The 16499-nt window shown below is 40.7% G+C and overlaps 1 protein-coding gene across 1 annotated transcript; it reads right to left on the bottom strand.

Moving 5' to 3' along the window:
- Nucleotides 1-396: 396 nt before the first annotated feature.
- LOC117372728 (G/T mismatch-specific thymine DNA glycosylase-like) lies at nucleotides 397-16064 on the bottom strand. Its single transcript, XM_033968564.2, has 11 exons — nucleotides 15954-16064; nucleotides 14438-14504; nucleotides 12400-12611; nucleotides 9118-9458; nucleotides 8931-9000; nucleotides 8635-8770; nucleotides 5151-5233; nucleotides 4906-5000; nucleotides 4540-4711; nucleotides 3704-3841; nucleotides 397-3393 (listed from the first exon to the last, which is right to left on the bottom strand). Exons 2-11 carry the CDS (start codon nucleotides 14491-14493, stop codon nucleotides 3269-3271), a joined length of 1428 nt encoding a protein of 475 aa, XP_033824455.1. The 5' UTR covers nucleotides 14494-14504; nucleotides 15954-16064; the 3' UTR covers nucleotides 397-3268.
- Between the last annotated feature and the right edge of the window lie 435 nt (nucleotides 16065-16499).

The raw sequence follows: 16499 nt of genomic DNA, 5'->3' as shown, positions 1-16499 counted from the left end.
CTGCAGAGAAAAAGTGCCATAGTTGTGAGACCATGCTTGCTAGCACAAGTTCACTTGCCAATAGTTTTTAGTAAGTTTTTCTAAGTGCTGCATATAAAATGTTATTTCATACATCTTTTACCAGCAAAAACAATGGCAACAATGTGTGACTCCACAGGAAGTAGTGGCACCACCAAAATAAAAGCCTCTGGCAAAAATAGCCCAAAATGAATTTACGTACAATCTTATTTGCAAATAAAACAGGATTTTGGTGAAATTGGTGAAACAGTAAGACCACATGGGCTACACTGGCTAAGACCTGATCCAGACCTGGTCCACTGCTCCTCACACGTTTGACACTGAAGGACAAACTCAATGCTGTAGAAAACCATTTTAATGTGACATCGCTCATAACCTTTAAAACACATTTAAACATGATTCTAACAGAGTTCTACATCATCATTTATTAAAAACAGAAACAAACCTTGAGTCTGTAGCACCGTTTCTACTGTCTGCAGTAGATTCACAATAAAACATTTCACTGTGAAAAATACAGTTTAAACATAAAACAAAAATGTGCAGAAACACAGCTCTGCTTCCACTAAAACTACAATTCATTATTTAGCTAAGACAGTAAAAGAAACTAGGGCCTGGTTCACACTGGGGACAGAGATGTGGAGATCAAAGGTCAAACCATGATTTAAATGGTTAAAGTCCCTACATTACGTGAAACTGATTCTTGTGAGCTTTAAGCCATGTTATATTGTTCCTTCCTCTAAAACATACCTGGAGTTGTGTTTTGTTTCATTCACACGTTTTCAGTGACCCCGTCTACATCTTTAAAGGTCAAAATGCTTTGTTCCACCTTGTCATGTCATGAAGTGGTAGCTTTCACTCTTTTTACTTTTAGTTCAGTAGAGATTGGCAATTCCAGGGCTGAAATCATCCAAATGATTCTAGTGAAAGTGTGTGGAGTTTAAAAACGCAGCGAAGCACTTTCTGTATTACCACATGACAAGATGGAATAGAGTGTTTTCACTTTGAGAGAAGAACACAGCCTAAATATGCAGGGTTTGTGTGTTAAACACGTGAATGAAACAAAACACAACTCCAGGAATGTTTGTGATGAGGAAACTACATTAGAACATAGATAGTAGATATAATAGTGTAGTATGGCCCTTTCAAGCAGTGTTCAAATATGTGTAACAGGATTAAAACTGTAAATATCTTTGTATTTGTGACATCTTGCCGTCAGAGGTGAACGATGTGTGTGTGTGTGTGTGTGTGTATGTATTGTGCAAGTTCTCCCACTTAAAAAATTTCATCATAGGTTCACTTCAACTATGAGAGACAGCACTGATTGTTAAATTCCTCGGTGAAAACAATATTTGGACACCTACATACAAGCAAGATTTCTGGCTCTCACAGACCTGTAACTTCTTCTTTAAGAGGCTCCTCTGTCCTCCACTTGTTACCTGTATTAATGGCACCTGTTTGAACTCGTCATCAGTATAAAAGACACCTGTCCACAACCTCAAACAGTCAGACTCCAAACTCCACTATGGCCAAGACCAAAGAGCTGTTAAACGACACCAGAAACAACACACTACGCCGCCAGGGACTCAAATCCTGTGCCAGACGTGTCCCCCTGCTTAAGCCAGTACATGTCCAGAAGTTTGTTAGAGCATTTGGATGATCCAGAAGAGGACTGGGAGAATGTAATATGGTAAAGTGAAACCAAAATAGAACTTTTTGGTAAAAACTCAAAATGTCATGTTTGGAGGAGAAAGGATGCTGAGTTGCATCTAAAGAACACCATGGGGTGGAAACATCATGCTGTTTTTCTGCAAAGGGACCAGGACGACTCATCCGTGTAAAGGAAAGAATGAATTTTGCCATGTATCGTGAGATTTTGAGTGAAAACCTCCTTCCATCAGCAAGGGCACTGAAGATGAAACATGGCTCGGTCTTTCAGCATGACAATGATCCCACCGCCCAGGCAATGAAGGAGTGGCTTCATTTCAAGATCGTGGCATGGCCTAGCCAATCTCCAGATCTCAACCCCATAGAAAATCTTTGGAGGGAGTTGAAAGTCCGTGTTGCCCAGCGACAGCCCCAAAACATCACTGCTCTAGAGGATCTGCAGGAGGAATGGGTCAAACCAGCAACAGTGTGTGAAAACCTTGTGGAGACTTACAGAACACATTTGACCTCTGGCATTGCCAACAAAGGGTATGTCACCAAGTATTGAGATTAATTTGGTGTTATTGACCAAATACTTATTTTCCACCATAATTTGCAAATAAATTCTTTAAAAATTCAGAAAATGATTTTTCTGGATTTTTTTTTCCTTCTGTCTCTCATAGTTGAAGTGTACCTATGATGAAAAATACAGGCTCTCATCTTTTTAAGTGGGAGAACTTGCAGAATTGGTGGCTGACTAAATACTTTTGCCCCTGTGTGTGTGTGTGTGTGTGTGTGTGTGTGTGTGTGTGTGTGTGTGTGTGTGTATATATATATACACACACACACACACACACAAACATTTACAGGCACAGTTTAGTACAGTTTAGACTGTTTTCTGGAGATTTCTTTTGTCAATATCACACCTGGTTACTCGGTCATAAAATAAAACGTGCAATAAAGCCATTATGGAAGTTTACCATAGTCAGTATAATGATAAAACTAAGATGGTGTCTGTAACAGTGTCCAGTGTGAGCCAGGTCTGTCCCTGCGTCTGAGGATTAGTCCTGATGCAGCGCCCCCGGGTGGTGAGTGGTGGTCTCACGTCAGCCTGCTGCCCTGCAGGTCACACAGCGCCCCCTGGTGGAGCCATAGCTTGTATAAAGAAGTGGACTGACTGAATGTGACATCACCCATAGCATTCAGTTCCAAATGAAGTACATTGAGGCTAGCAGTTATAGCAGCTAATTTGAGCAACAAAGAAGAAGGGTAAAACCCCTTCCTGCCTGTAAAATAAACCTGTTGCTAACGCTAGCAACTTCGGGGAAAGAAGGTGCATGAGTTGTCTGTTATTAATGTTCAGATCTTGATTTGGGAATAAAATAGTGAAATAAAAATGTAGAGCCAGTTAAAACCAACATTTAAGGTCAGAATGACGAGCCTGACTGCAGCAGTTACAGAGAGAGGCCAGAGTTTTTCAAATGAAAGTGAATTGGAGCCAGAATCAATGGAGCTGAATTGCACTCATGCTCACTTCCTGTTTGGAATGCAGGTTAGCCATGTCCAGAGATATATACAGGCTATAGCTGGAGCACTGATGTGAGAGTCACACAGAACCCCCTGGAGGAGCACTGATCTGGGGGATCTGGTCAGTGAAGGTTTGATTCATCCACTGGCCGTCTGGAGACTGCGCAGCTGCAGGCGGCTGAGACGACGAAGCTGCCGACGGCTCTGGAACAAACAAGCGCACAGTTTAAACAGGCCCCATGTAAGTTCAGTTGTATTCTTACCCAAGCTGCACATGGTGCAGCTCCTGCAGAGAACACCAAATCATTCAAAATAAATGGAGGGTTTCAGGAGAGTCAATCCAACTCCAGACTGACCTACATAAAACTAAAGAGCAGCATTGTCCTCCACACCTGCCTTCCCTGTGTGACAGGCCTGAGCAGATGTCTGCAGGCTCCATGTCCATTGCTACTACCCTTTCCTTTTCCCCCCGCTCCTCTTTCTCTTCTCTCTCCATTCTGACTCCATACTTTACCTGTATTATTGTTGCTAAAGGTGCAGTGTCCATTGCTCCTCCCCTCTCCTCCTCCTCCCTCGGTATAGGCTCCTCCGTACGCATCCTCATAGCCGGGGTCGTACTGCTCCTCTTTGATGGCCATTCGCTTAGCATCCTCTGCAACACACAAAAAAACAGGACTGAATCAGGACTGAACAGGGACTGAGGTAATCCATCAACTAGACTGATTTCATTTGGTGTAATGAGGGTGCAACCCTAAGGACAGAGTGCAATTTAAAGCTCCACAAACATTCTGTAATGCAGTGTATTCTGAGATTAGTTTAAAGGAGCTGAATGTATCATGTCTCCTACTGTTTAAAAAAGGTACTGCAATCTCATCTGAGCCTGTGTGTGTCCTGAGCCTCCTGTAGATAGAGGACACATTCAAGAGAATCTCATTCTAAGTATATGGACAGCTGTCATGTGAAAACTTTGAACCTTCAGAATTCAGTCACTGAGCTGCAGAGGCTGCAGGTGCTGGGGTTTAGGTAGTGACCATTCAGATTAGAGAGTCCTTTTACGTTTAAAACAACTAGATTTCAGCATTGAAACTGGCAAACCTAATGAGAGACTCATGTGAGGCTCATTCTGCTTTCTGAATGGATAATCGTCTTGAACCAAAAGACCAATTAGAACAGAAATAAATGACGTCATGTCTAACTTTTTATAATAAATCAGCATTAGAGTTATCAGTAAAAGTTATTTGAACATGTTTACCTCATATCTGGGGGCACAGAGAGGACAAGGGTATGGGATTTTAAATGTAAATCTTACATACAGTTCCTTTATAGATGAGATGTTCAGGTGTGGTTTACCTTTGGCAAGATGCAGGTCGAACGAGTACTGAACCTCCTCCACGTCCCTGCTCTTCAGCTCCCCCTTCAGTTTGTCTCTGAGCTCACGCAGTTTAATGTAGAAATGAACCTTATCCTGAGCCCTGGGGAACTGAGCACAGCGCGCACTGGAGGAGGGCATCAGGTACAGTGCCTACACACACACACACACACACACACACAGAAGAGAGACTGTGACACACATGCAGAAGACAACCAGACAAACACAACTGTGAACTCATATCCTCTGTAACCCTGTTGTGAGGAAATCATCCCACAGTGGAACATGTTCTATTGTTTTAAGAGATTGAGGTTACTGTATAAAGACAGCAGGGGGCAGCAGCTCACCACGTCACACTCTGGGATCTTGTGCGGCTGAAGTCCAAACTCCAGAGTTTTAGGTTTTTTCCCAAAAAGTTCCCGACAAAACATCTCATAGATACCTGAGAACAGAGAGAAGTAATTTAAATCAGGCACACACGCATAACAACTGTATATGTATGTGGGTATATATATGTATGTATGTGCAAGTGTATATGTACGTGTTTGTATGTATATGTGTATATTGATGTGTATATAAAGCACAGACTCACATTTCCCATTGAAGACAGCGATCAGAGGCTTAAACTTCTTCAGTTTCTCCACCAGGATTTTGCCTCCTTCTCGAAGCTCTTTACTGCGACCAGAGACAGTCACTTTATTATTATTATTATTATTCACTTTAATATCTGTTTGAAATCATGTCCCACAGGTGATGTTTTTTAGTAGTCTGTAGGTACAGTCACCTGCTTAGATAGTGCTCCTTGTGTGCTCTACTGGCTGATTCAAAGTGTTGGTTAGGTGTTAGTGTATATATAATACATACACATGTGGACAAAATTGTTGGTACCCTTCGGTTAATGAAAGAAAAACTCACAACTGTCACAGAAATAACTTGAATCTGACAAAGGTAATAATAAATTAAAAAATCTATGAAATTTAACCAATGAAAGTCAGACATTGCTTTTCAATCATGCTTCAAGAGAATTATTTAAAAAAATAAACTCATGAAACAGGCCTGGACAAAAATGATGGTACGCTTAACTTAATATTTTGTTACACAACCTTTTGAGGCAATCACTGCAATCAATTCCTGTAACTTTCAATGATACTTCTGCAACTCTCAGCAGGTATTCTGGCCCACTCCAGTTGTCTCAGGTTTGAAGGGTGCCTTTTCCAGACGGCATGTTCCAGCTCCTTCCAAAGATGCTCAGTAGGATTTAGGTCATAGAAGGCCACTTTAGAATAGTCCAGTGTTTTCCTCTCAGCCATTCTTGGGTGTTTTTAGCTGTGTGTTTTGGGTCATTGTCCTGTTGCAAGACCCATGACCTGCGACTGAGGCCAAGCTTTCTGACACTGGCCAGCACATTTCTCTCTAGCATCCCTTGATAGTCTTGAGATTTCATTGTACCCTGCACAGATTCAAAACACCCTGTGCCAGATGCAGCAAAACAGCCCCAGAACATAACAGAGCCTCCTCCATGTTTCACAGTAGGGACTGTGTTCTTTTCTTGATATGCTTCATTTTTCTTTCTGTGAACATAGAGCTGATGTGCCTTGGCAAAAAGTTCCATTTTTGTCTCATCTGTCCATAGGACATTCTCACAGAAGCTTTGTGGCTAGTCAACATGTAGTTTGGCAAATTCCAATCTGGCTTTTTTATGATTTGTCTTCAACAATGGTGTCCACTTAGTCCACTTTGGCTCAAACAATGACGGATGATGCGATCTGACACTGATGTGCCTTGAGCTTGAAGTTCACCTTTAATCTCTTTAGAATTTTTCTAGGCTCTTTTGTTACCATTCGTATTATGCGTCACTTTAATTTGTCATCAATTTTCCTCCTGTGGCCACGTCCAGGGAGGTTGGCTACAGTCCCATGGATCTTAAATTTGTGAATAATATGTGCAACTATAGTCACAGGAACATCAAGCTGCTTGGAGATGGTCTTATAGCCTTTACCTTTAACATGCTTGTCTATAATTTTCTTTCTAATCTCCTGAGGCAACTCTTTCCTTTGCTTCCTCTGGTCCATGTTGAGTTTGGTGCACACCATGTCACCAAACAGCACAGTGACGACCTGTAGCCCTATTACAAGATTATACACACCTGTGATGCTAATTAGGGGACACACCTTGGATTAACATGTCCCTTTGGGCACATTATTTTCAGTCTTTTCTAGGGGTACCATCATTTTTGTCCAGGCCTGTTTTATGAGTTTATTTTTAAAAATAATTCTGTTGAAGCCCAGTTGAAAAGCAATGTCTCACTTTCATTGGTTAAATTTCATAGAATTTTTATTTATTATTACTTTTGTCAGTTTCAAGCTCCCTGGTGTGTTATACAACCCCAATTCCAATGAAGTTGGAACGCTGTGTAAAACTTAAAAAAAATACAGAATACAATGATTTGCAAATCCTTTTCAACCTATATTGAACTGAATAAACAACAAAGACATGATATTTAGTGTTCAAACTGATAAACTTTATTGTTTTTATGTAAATATTTATTCATTTTCAATTTGATGTCTGTAACAAGTTCCAATAAAGCTGGGACAGGGGCATGTTTACCACTGTGTTACACCTTTCCTTTTAACAACAATCAATAAGTGTTTGGGAACTGAGGACACTAATTGTTGAAGCTTTGCAGGAGGAATCCTTTCCCATTCTTGCTGAATGTACAACTTGCTCAGCAGTCTGGGGTCTTCGTTGTTGTATTTTGCGCTTTATAATGCGGCACCCATTTTCAGTGGGAGACATGTCTGCACTGCAGGCAGGTCAGTCTAGTATCTGAACTCTTTTACTACGAAGCCACACTGTTGTAACACGTGCAGAAAGTGGCCTGGCATTGTCTTGCTGAAATAAGCAGGGACGTCCCTGAAAAAGACGTTGCTTGGATGGCAGCATATGTTGCTCCAAAACCTCCAAATGTACCTTTGAGCATTAATGGTGCCTTCACAGATGTGCAAGTTACACATGCCATGAGCACTAACACACCCCCAGACCATCACAGAGGCTTTTGAACTTTGCGCTGGTAACAATCCAGATGGTCCTATTCCTCTTTGGCCCGCAGGACACGACGTCCATGATTTCCAAAAACAATCTGAAATGTGGACTCGTCAGACCACAGCACACTTTTCCACTTTGTGTCAGTCCATCTCAGGTGAGCTTGGGCCCAGAAAAGTCTGCGGCGTTTCTGGGTGTTATTGATACTGTATATGGCTTTGGCTTTGCATGGTACAGTTTTAACTTGCACTTTGAGATGTAGCGACAAACTGTGTTAACTGACAATGGTTTCCTGAAGTGTTCCTGAGCCCATGGTAATATCCTTTACACATTCATGTCTGTTTTTAATACAGTATCGCATGAGGGTCGAAGGTCACGGACATTCAATGTTGGTTTTTGGCCTTACAAAAACCAACATTGAATTGCCTTACGTGCAGAGATTTCTCCAGATTCTCTGAACCTTTTGACAATATTATGAACCGTAGATGATGAAATCCCTAAATTCCTTACAATTGTACATTGAGAAACGTTCTTTGACTGTTTGACTGTGGATTATTTGCTGATGCAGTTATTCACAAAGTGGTGAACTTCGCCCTATCCTTGCTTGTGAATGACTGAGCCCTTCAGGGATGCGACTTTTATACACGATCATAACACTCACCTGTTTCCAATTAAACTGTTCACCTGTGGAATGTTCCCAACAGGTGTATTTTAAGCATTCCTCAACTTTCCCATTCTTTTTTTCCCCTTGTCCCAGCTTTATTGGAACGTGTTGCAGACATCAAATTGAAATGAGTGAATATTTGCATAAAAACAATAAGGTTTACAAGTTTGAACATCTTTGTAGTTTATTCAGTTTAATATAGGTTGAAAAGCATTTGCAAATCATTATATTCTGTTTTTTTTTAGGTTTTACACAGCATCCCAATTTCACTGGACTTGGAGTTATAGCTGATCAGGTTAGGACTATAGTATGCACATGTGTAGTAGTGTAGTAGTAGGAGTGTAGGGTAGTTGTATATATATTACATTACCTGCTGAGGTCCTTGCTTCCTGGCGTGGCTCGGGCCACCATGTTGGTGAAGCCCATCTTGTATTTCTGAGGCAGAACTGTGTCGTGCATGTGGTTCAACTGCTCCTCTGTGAAGCCCGACAGGAACAGGCACTTCCCTAGAACACAACAACCATCAAGAACATTAGTTCATGTGTGCATTTTTATTTGTAGTTAGCCATTGTTATTTCAAAGATAGCTCCTGTTAGCTCCTGTTAGCTAATGTTAGCTCCTGCTAGCTCCTAATGCTGCTACAGTTAGATGGTGGGTCAAACTCACAAAAGTGATTTCCAGGCCCAGGAAACCAGCGCCCGATGTAAGCAGCCATGAGCCCCGGGTTTATGCCAATCTGAAACAAAACTATTGTTTTATTTAACAGTAAATTTTCAGAAATGTTATACAGAAGGCCTGTCCCCTGAGTCCCACCAGCCTGTGCCCCTGCCCCCAGCCCCCCCTCAGCACTCACAATGACGTAGTCCAGGTTGTAGTCGAGCAAATCAGGCAGTGTCTTCTTCATCACCTCCTCTTCGGACATGCCTTTAAATCGGTCTACTTTCCTCTTCACCTTCTTGGGGCTCTCGTCCTCGGGGTTCCCTTCTGCTCCGGCCTCCTCCGTGAGCTTGGCCTTCTTCGGTTTGGGTCCTGGTTTGGCCTTGGGAGCATTCGGATCTTTGGGAGCCTTTGGAGGTTTGGGCTCTTTTGGAGGTTTGGGCTCTTTTGGAGGTTTGGGCTCTTTTGGAGGTTTGGGCTCTTTTGGAGGTTTGGGCTCTTTGGGGTGAGCCGGGCGGCCGCGCTTCTTTGGAGGAGCTGGAGGAAAAAGATAAACTATAATAACACTGGATTACATTTTTGGAGTGTCTTTATTGCAGTATTCATTCACATACTAGGTTATGTGGAGGAAGTGCCTTGCCCAAGGACACAACAAGAGAGGGGCACCATGAAAGAAATTAGTTGCATACCGCTGAGATGCTACAGACTACTGCTCCTAGAGCTCAGCTTCTGCCCACAGCAGTGAGGCTGTTAAATCACAGGCTCTGACTGGACTCTGTACTTTTACATCTAGTGTCACATTAAAATCGTGGCTGTGTGAAACACAATTTAACCCAAATAAACTCATCTAATCTAATCGTTTCCACTAGAGCCACCTTTGTCCCCCTGTGGCACCTGGAATTCCCAGCGGTCTCCCATCCAAGTCCTGCCCAGGCCCAGTCCTGTTTACAAAAGACACCCAACCAGGCTCTGACAGGGAGGTTTGGCCACTACGTTAACTTTACTTAAATTGATGTGCAGAGTATCTGGGCATGCTCAGTTTGATCCATGTGACATCAAACTGATGTGACACTGGGGAAAAACAAACTTTACTGTATATATATATATATACTGCTATTAGAGATAAAAATATGTGCACAGAACCTTTCAAGGGCCCATATGGAAGAAAAAAACACAAGTAAACAGAAAAGGGTGGAGGTGTGTGTGCATTTTTAGAGATAATTTTGTCACTCATAGGTTGTCATTTGGGGTGTTTTCATCTTTTGAGTATGTTTCCTTTAAAACTGAGCTAAAACAATCCCCCTCCATACTCTACTTACTCATATACAAACCTCCCTACCACTGTCTGAGTTTTATTGATGATTTTACTGAGATGCTTTCAGTCGTATGCACAGGCTTTGATGGTTTAGTCATTACAGGTGATTTTAATGTACATGTGGACAATGTGTTTGACAGAAACGCTAAAGAGCTCAGTTCAGTCCTTGAAACCGTTGGTCTGACTCAGCATGTCAGCGAGTCCACCCACAACAGAGGGCACACTCTGGACCTGCTCATTACAAAAGGAATAAATATTTCAAATGTCAATGTGGTGGATGTTGCTCCGTCTGATCATTTCTGTGTCTTTTTTGACCTGTCTGTTATTCCCAAACCAGCGGCTGGTCCTGCAGTTGTTTGAAGGAGACACATAAATGATCATGGAAATGATACACTTTGAAAATGCCTCATGTTCTAATGTTGATGATTTGTTGAACTCCGTAACGTCAAGTTTTTTGAATGTTCTGGACACCATTTTCCTGAGGAAGGTTAAAATGGTTAAAGATAAGCAGAAAGCGTCATGCAGGAGTGATGATTTGGTCAGGGCACAGAAAAGGGAGTGCTGGAGGGCCGAACAGGAATGGCGCAAGTCAAAGCTCCAGGTTTATTATGAGATTTACAGAGAAAAGATGCATAGGTACAACCACACTTCATGTAGAAAAAGGGAAAGGTATGGGCAACAACCCAGCACCCATATATTCAGATAAAATATTACAAGTGGAATTTTTTTTTTTTTTTAATTTGCATGTGATTGCGATTGATTTGTCAGTATAATTTTTGGCTTTTCTTTTAAACACACTTTGCAACACTTTGCACCTGTAACTGACAAAACTGTCCAAGAGATCCTCACCAGTCCATCTACATGCTGCCTAAATGTGTTACCAACAAAATTTCTAAAGTCTGTGCTCAACAGTTTGCCATCACCACTCGTTTGCACAGTTAACATGTCACTTCAATCTGGAACGTTCCCAGAGCTTTGAAAACTGCGGTTATCAAGCCTCTTCTAAAGAAGAGCAGTCTTGATGCCACAACAATTACCGACCAATCTCAAATCTGACATTTTTAGACAAAGACCTCGAAAAACTTTCTCCAAATGAACAACTCCTTTGATGTTTTCCAATCAGGTTTTAGTTAACACACAGCAATAATGTGTTCTACCACAACTCTGCAGATGACACTCAGATCTATGTCTCACTGGCAGCAGGTGAATATGAACCAGTCTCCAGTAGGTTAGACTACTGTAACGTCCTGCTCACTGGCCTCTCCAAACGAGCCTTAACACAGCTGCAGTACATCCAGAATGCTGCTGCTCGGGTCCTGATTAGAACCAGGAAGTACGAGCACATAAGTCCTGTGCTCAGGTCTCTGCACTGGCTCCTGTGGCTCAGAGAATAGACTTTAAAGCAGCTCTGCTTGTGTATAAGTCTCTCCATGGACCAGCACCAAAGTACATCTCCCACATGTTAGTGCCATATGAACCATCTCACACTCTGAGGACTTCAGGGACCGGCCTCCTGCTGGTGCCCAGAGTCAGGACTAAACATGGAGAATCAGCGTTTCAGTTTTATGCAGCTAAAACCTGGAACAATCTTCCTGAAGATGTGAGACAGACCTCTACTTTGACAATGTTTAAATTCAGGCTCAAAACAGTTCCATTTAGTTGTGCATATGACTGAAAGGTTTTATAAAGGTTTTTATTCTGCACTCTTCTGTTTTAATGGTAATTTTATGATGATTATTTGTGATTATTTATGTTTTGATTTGTGTGATTTTAATGTCTTTCTTATTCTGTAAAACACTTTGAATTACTTTGTGTACGAACTTTGCTATACAAATAAACTTGCCTTGCCTGGCCTTGTTTTGTTTCATTCACACATGTTTAACACACAAACCCTGCATATTTAAGATGAGTTATTCTCTCAAACAGAAAACACCTTGTGATGTCATCATGTGGTGATACAGGAAGTGCTCCACTGTTTTTAAACTCCAATCACCTTCACTCGAATGATTTGGATCAATTCAGCCCTGGAATTGCCATTCTATAGTGAACTAAAGGTAAAAAGAGCTGAGATATGTAACAGAGATCAGAGAATAGCGTAATATGGGCCCTTTAAGTAAATCACATAAACCTCAGATGAAGACATAATGAATAACAAATATTTACGTTTGCCGAGGTCTGCTACCCCCTGCTGGTCCTGAGGTGGTGGGTTCTGGTGGTTCTGAGGATGAAGAGGAGGTAGAGGAGGAGGAGGCTGCATCTGTTCCATGGGGCTCTGAGGTCCGACCATAGCACCCTCGGTGGGGGGGTAGGAGTAGTGCTGGTGGTATCCGGAGTACTGAGCCTGCAGAGCGTGGAACTGCTGTGTCTGATGGATCCTGAGGAAAAACGAAAAGAACCAAAACATTCTAAACATTTAAACGTTTTAAACATTTTTACATGGAGATAAACAAAGGCAGAGTTGGAGTCTGAATGCACCGCTGCAACAGGAGACACAGCTGTTTATAGAAATGTACAAATTTAGACTGATCCAGAAGCCAGTTTGCAGATGCACAGATCACGCTTTGGTGCCAATAATAGGTGGGTTCTGAGTATCTGCTACATGAAGCACTGTGGTCTGCCGAAATTATGTTAAATGTTTTCTAGGAATAAACTTGAACTGAATCTGCTGAGGCTAGATACCAACAAATACCACTGTGGAGACTTAGTTTGTATTGTTAATTCAAATTGATTCTGCGAACTGTTGTGTTCAGATGTTCTAGTTGTTTCTTGTCATTGAGCCTCTGAAATTTTATTTGGAGTGATTCATGTTCAGTAATCATCATTGATTGCTTATTTTCAAGATGCCATTTTGCCAATCTACCCCCGTTTTCACCTCCACTGGTACATGTCCACTGTGACACACGCACTTCCTTTTCCAGTTTTTTTTTTCTTCCTCTTAATCGGTGATACACGTAGGATTCGGCAGTGTTGCATAGTCATTTTGGTACAAATTTTAAAAATGGGCTGCTTACTAGTGTGATGTGCAGCTATCCACATAGGGCGCGCCAACAGCATGTGGTGCTTTGTTGTGATTTACATTATGGCAAAGTAAGTCCCCATTGGGCACCTCAGTTTTCTAACACGGAAGTCAGCTAACTTGTTTCGTTAATTAAGTTGTTTTAGATGAATATTGTGATTTAAAATGTGCAAATTATAACATAATGATCCACGGGGTCAACAATTACAGACACAAAAACAATAGACCAATATATATCAGGCTGATTTTTGTCCTTTTTAGCGAAGCAGATATCGGCCTTTAATCTCCGGCAGAGGGTTATATTTTGTTTAGGCCGACTAGCTTCCCAAAGAATCCACATAAAGCTTAATTTGAACAATGCAAAGAGGATCCTGCACAAACGTCCACAGCTCTGAGCCTGTCATGGCTCATTACTATCATGGGACTTTTTCTTTCTACTAGGGTTGACGTTTTTTGTTATTTTTCTGTTTTATGATATCATTTGAACTGTAGAAGGTTAAATAAATAACTTCTATGACTCATTCTAGATGGGTAACTACCAATTACTGAAGACTTTAATTCTGCCAGTCTGCAGTTCATATTTTTTCAACAGTACTGTATATATAGGATCATTTCCTGCATTATGGGTTTTATGTCAGTGGCATAAATTAGTTTCAGTGTTTTCCTTATCATATGTACTTACTTCAGTGATATGTCAAATTTCAAAAGGTGTTATCATTTTTGCATTTTGGTTGTGGTTATTGCACTAAAAACATAAAAAAAACATGCCCTTACTATGAATGGGCGTGCCTCTCCACAACCCTGACCTATTTGACCTGGATTAGAGCCTCCTCCTGTTTGTTTCCATGAAAATGTTGTTCCCTTGACTATAATCTTCCACAGTATGGCATAAAACGTGTCTATCTCCATGGAGAATGTTCCAAAGTGTAACTTTAACTTTTCTGTTTCCATTTTACTACAGTCTCCATTGCAGCTGTGCATTTAAACAAAATACCGAGTTTAAGAAATGTAAAATTGAACAAAACAGTGATGAAAAGTCACACATGCTTCAGTCTGAACTCTGGGCATGGTCAAGGTTTATTTCACTTCAGTTTGTTTGTTTGTAAAGTTATTTTTTGTTCATTTTGACATACATTTTGGTAGATTTTTGGTAGATTTTGGTGCATGTTGTTCATTTCCACTCACCACTGCTGGATGTAGTCTGGAGACACAGGCATCGCGGCTGGAGACCTGTCTTCCATGGCGGCTCAGACTTTGGTAAATACATTCACATTAGATTTTAGATTTGGTTTAAATTGTGTTATTTTGGGTTAGTGTTAAACTATTCAGCTCAAAGTGAAGGCATGTGCCATAGTCAAGGAGAAACATGTGAAATAAAAAGCTAATAAACAATAATTAATTAAATATAAATCAGGAGTAAACCAGTCAGAGATTCAAACATTCAACAGCAGGATTCAAACTTTTTACAAACAACAAGTGATTAAACAGGTTTAAACACTGAAAAGTTCCTATATTACACAAAACTGACTATTGTGAGGTTTAAGCCATGTAATAATGCTATTACCTCCTCAAAAACATATCTGGAGTTGTGCTTTGTTTCATTCACACATGTTTGAGTAACTCTTTTCTATTAATAGTCTGTCTACATCTCCAAAGCTCAAAATTCTCTGTTCCACCTTGTGATGTCATGAAGTGGTAGTTTTCAAGGTAATAGCTCCTTTTACCTTTAGTTCTTTGGCAATTCCAAGTCTGAAATTATCCAAATGATTCTAGTAAAACACAGTCAAGCATGCCCTGTATTACCACATGACATCACAAGGTGGAACAGAGTGTTTTCTGTTTGGGAGAAGAACTCATGTTAAATACACAAACCCTGCATGTTTAGGCTGTGTGAATCAAACAAAACACAACACCAGGTATGTTTATGATGAGGAAATGACATTACGATCAGAAATGATCAGCAAACACTGCAATATGGGCCCTTTAAGTGAAAAGAAAGGATCAATCCAGTGTCATTGAAACTTTACTATTATCTCACAAGCCACACTATGGGCTTTGGTTAAGCGCGCCTGTGTATTTCATGGACAAAACAAAGACAGAACTAGTATTATTAGTATTTCTGAAGAGTTTACAAGCAGGTTATGACACATTCAGCTGTTCCATGTAAATAAAGAAAGAGGAATCAGTAGTTAAATGACAGCTTTGGGCCTTGCCTTGTGCTACGTGGATCACAATAAACACAACACTTTTTTTGGAGAAGCTATCTTTATAAATAACCATTTTTCACATAAACCGCATTATATCAGACTTAAAACACGTCTACTCCCTGGTCTCATGCTTCTTTTAATATAACCCAAACACAATTTAAACATAAAACACATTTAAATCTTTATGTCAATATTTAAATATCCCAATAATTGCTAACTATGGGCTAACAGTTAATCTTATTCATGGAATTTAAATTCTATCGCATCCCGCTATTATAATTTAAATCATACCTCTGAAATCTATTGGTTTTGTTTATGTAATATTTGTAAATCTGTTATTTTAAGAGTTATTGCTACGAATTAGCCGCAGTTAGCTCTGGCCACCTGCTAGCCGCTGAGCTAACCTAGCATGGATGAATGAACTCGCCTCGTTGTGCGGAAAAAAACCCACAGAGACGACACAGAAACGCGGGTGAAATAATACTGGACCGTACCTGCAGGTAGTGGGTGAAAACGCGGAGGATACACGTGTAAAAATTTGTTTAATATTCCATTTATTTTCGCAGCTCAAAGCGACAACAAAGAAACATGACAGACTCAACTCTGACACGGGCTGGACCAAGTGGAGGAGGGGACAAAAACTATTTAAAAACACCGCATTCTCAACTATACCCCCAGAAATCAGTTTAGTAAATGTGTTAATGATTCTATGATAACTATATGCGTAGATAATTAGAAAATTAATAAATATATTCAAGTAAGAGCCGATAATACAAATAGCCCCCCCCCCTCCCGCTTTACAGTTGGTCTGCGCCGCTAGACTTTTAAATATGCTCGATTCTCATTGGCTCAGAGGCTTTCCGTTTAAAACACACAGAAAAGTATTATATTGTTGTTTTTTTGTTTGTTTTGTTTTTTTCATATACGACTAAACAACATTTCTTGGTTGTCCATCCATAAGCAGAAATACAAACAGCAACAAATGTGAACAAAGCCGGAGTAAAGTGTATTGTCTGTCAAATAACCACATTGTCCGCACC

The sequence above is a fragment of the Periophthalmus magnuspinnatus genome, chromosome 6 (genome assembly GCF_009829125.3).
Source record: "Periophthalmus magnuspinnatus isolate fPerMag1 chromosome 6, fPerMag1.2.pri, whole genome shotgun sequence".
Lineage (NCBI taxonomy): Eukaryota > Metazoa > Chordata > Actinopteri > Gobiiformes > Gobiidae > Periophthalmus > Periophthalmus magnuspinnatus.
This window is presented reverse-complemented; position numbering and strand designations above follow the sequence as displayed.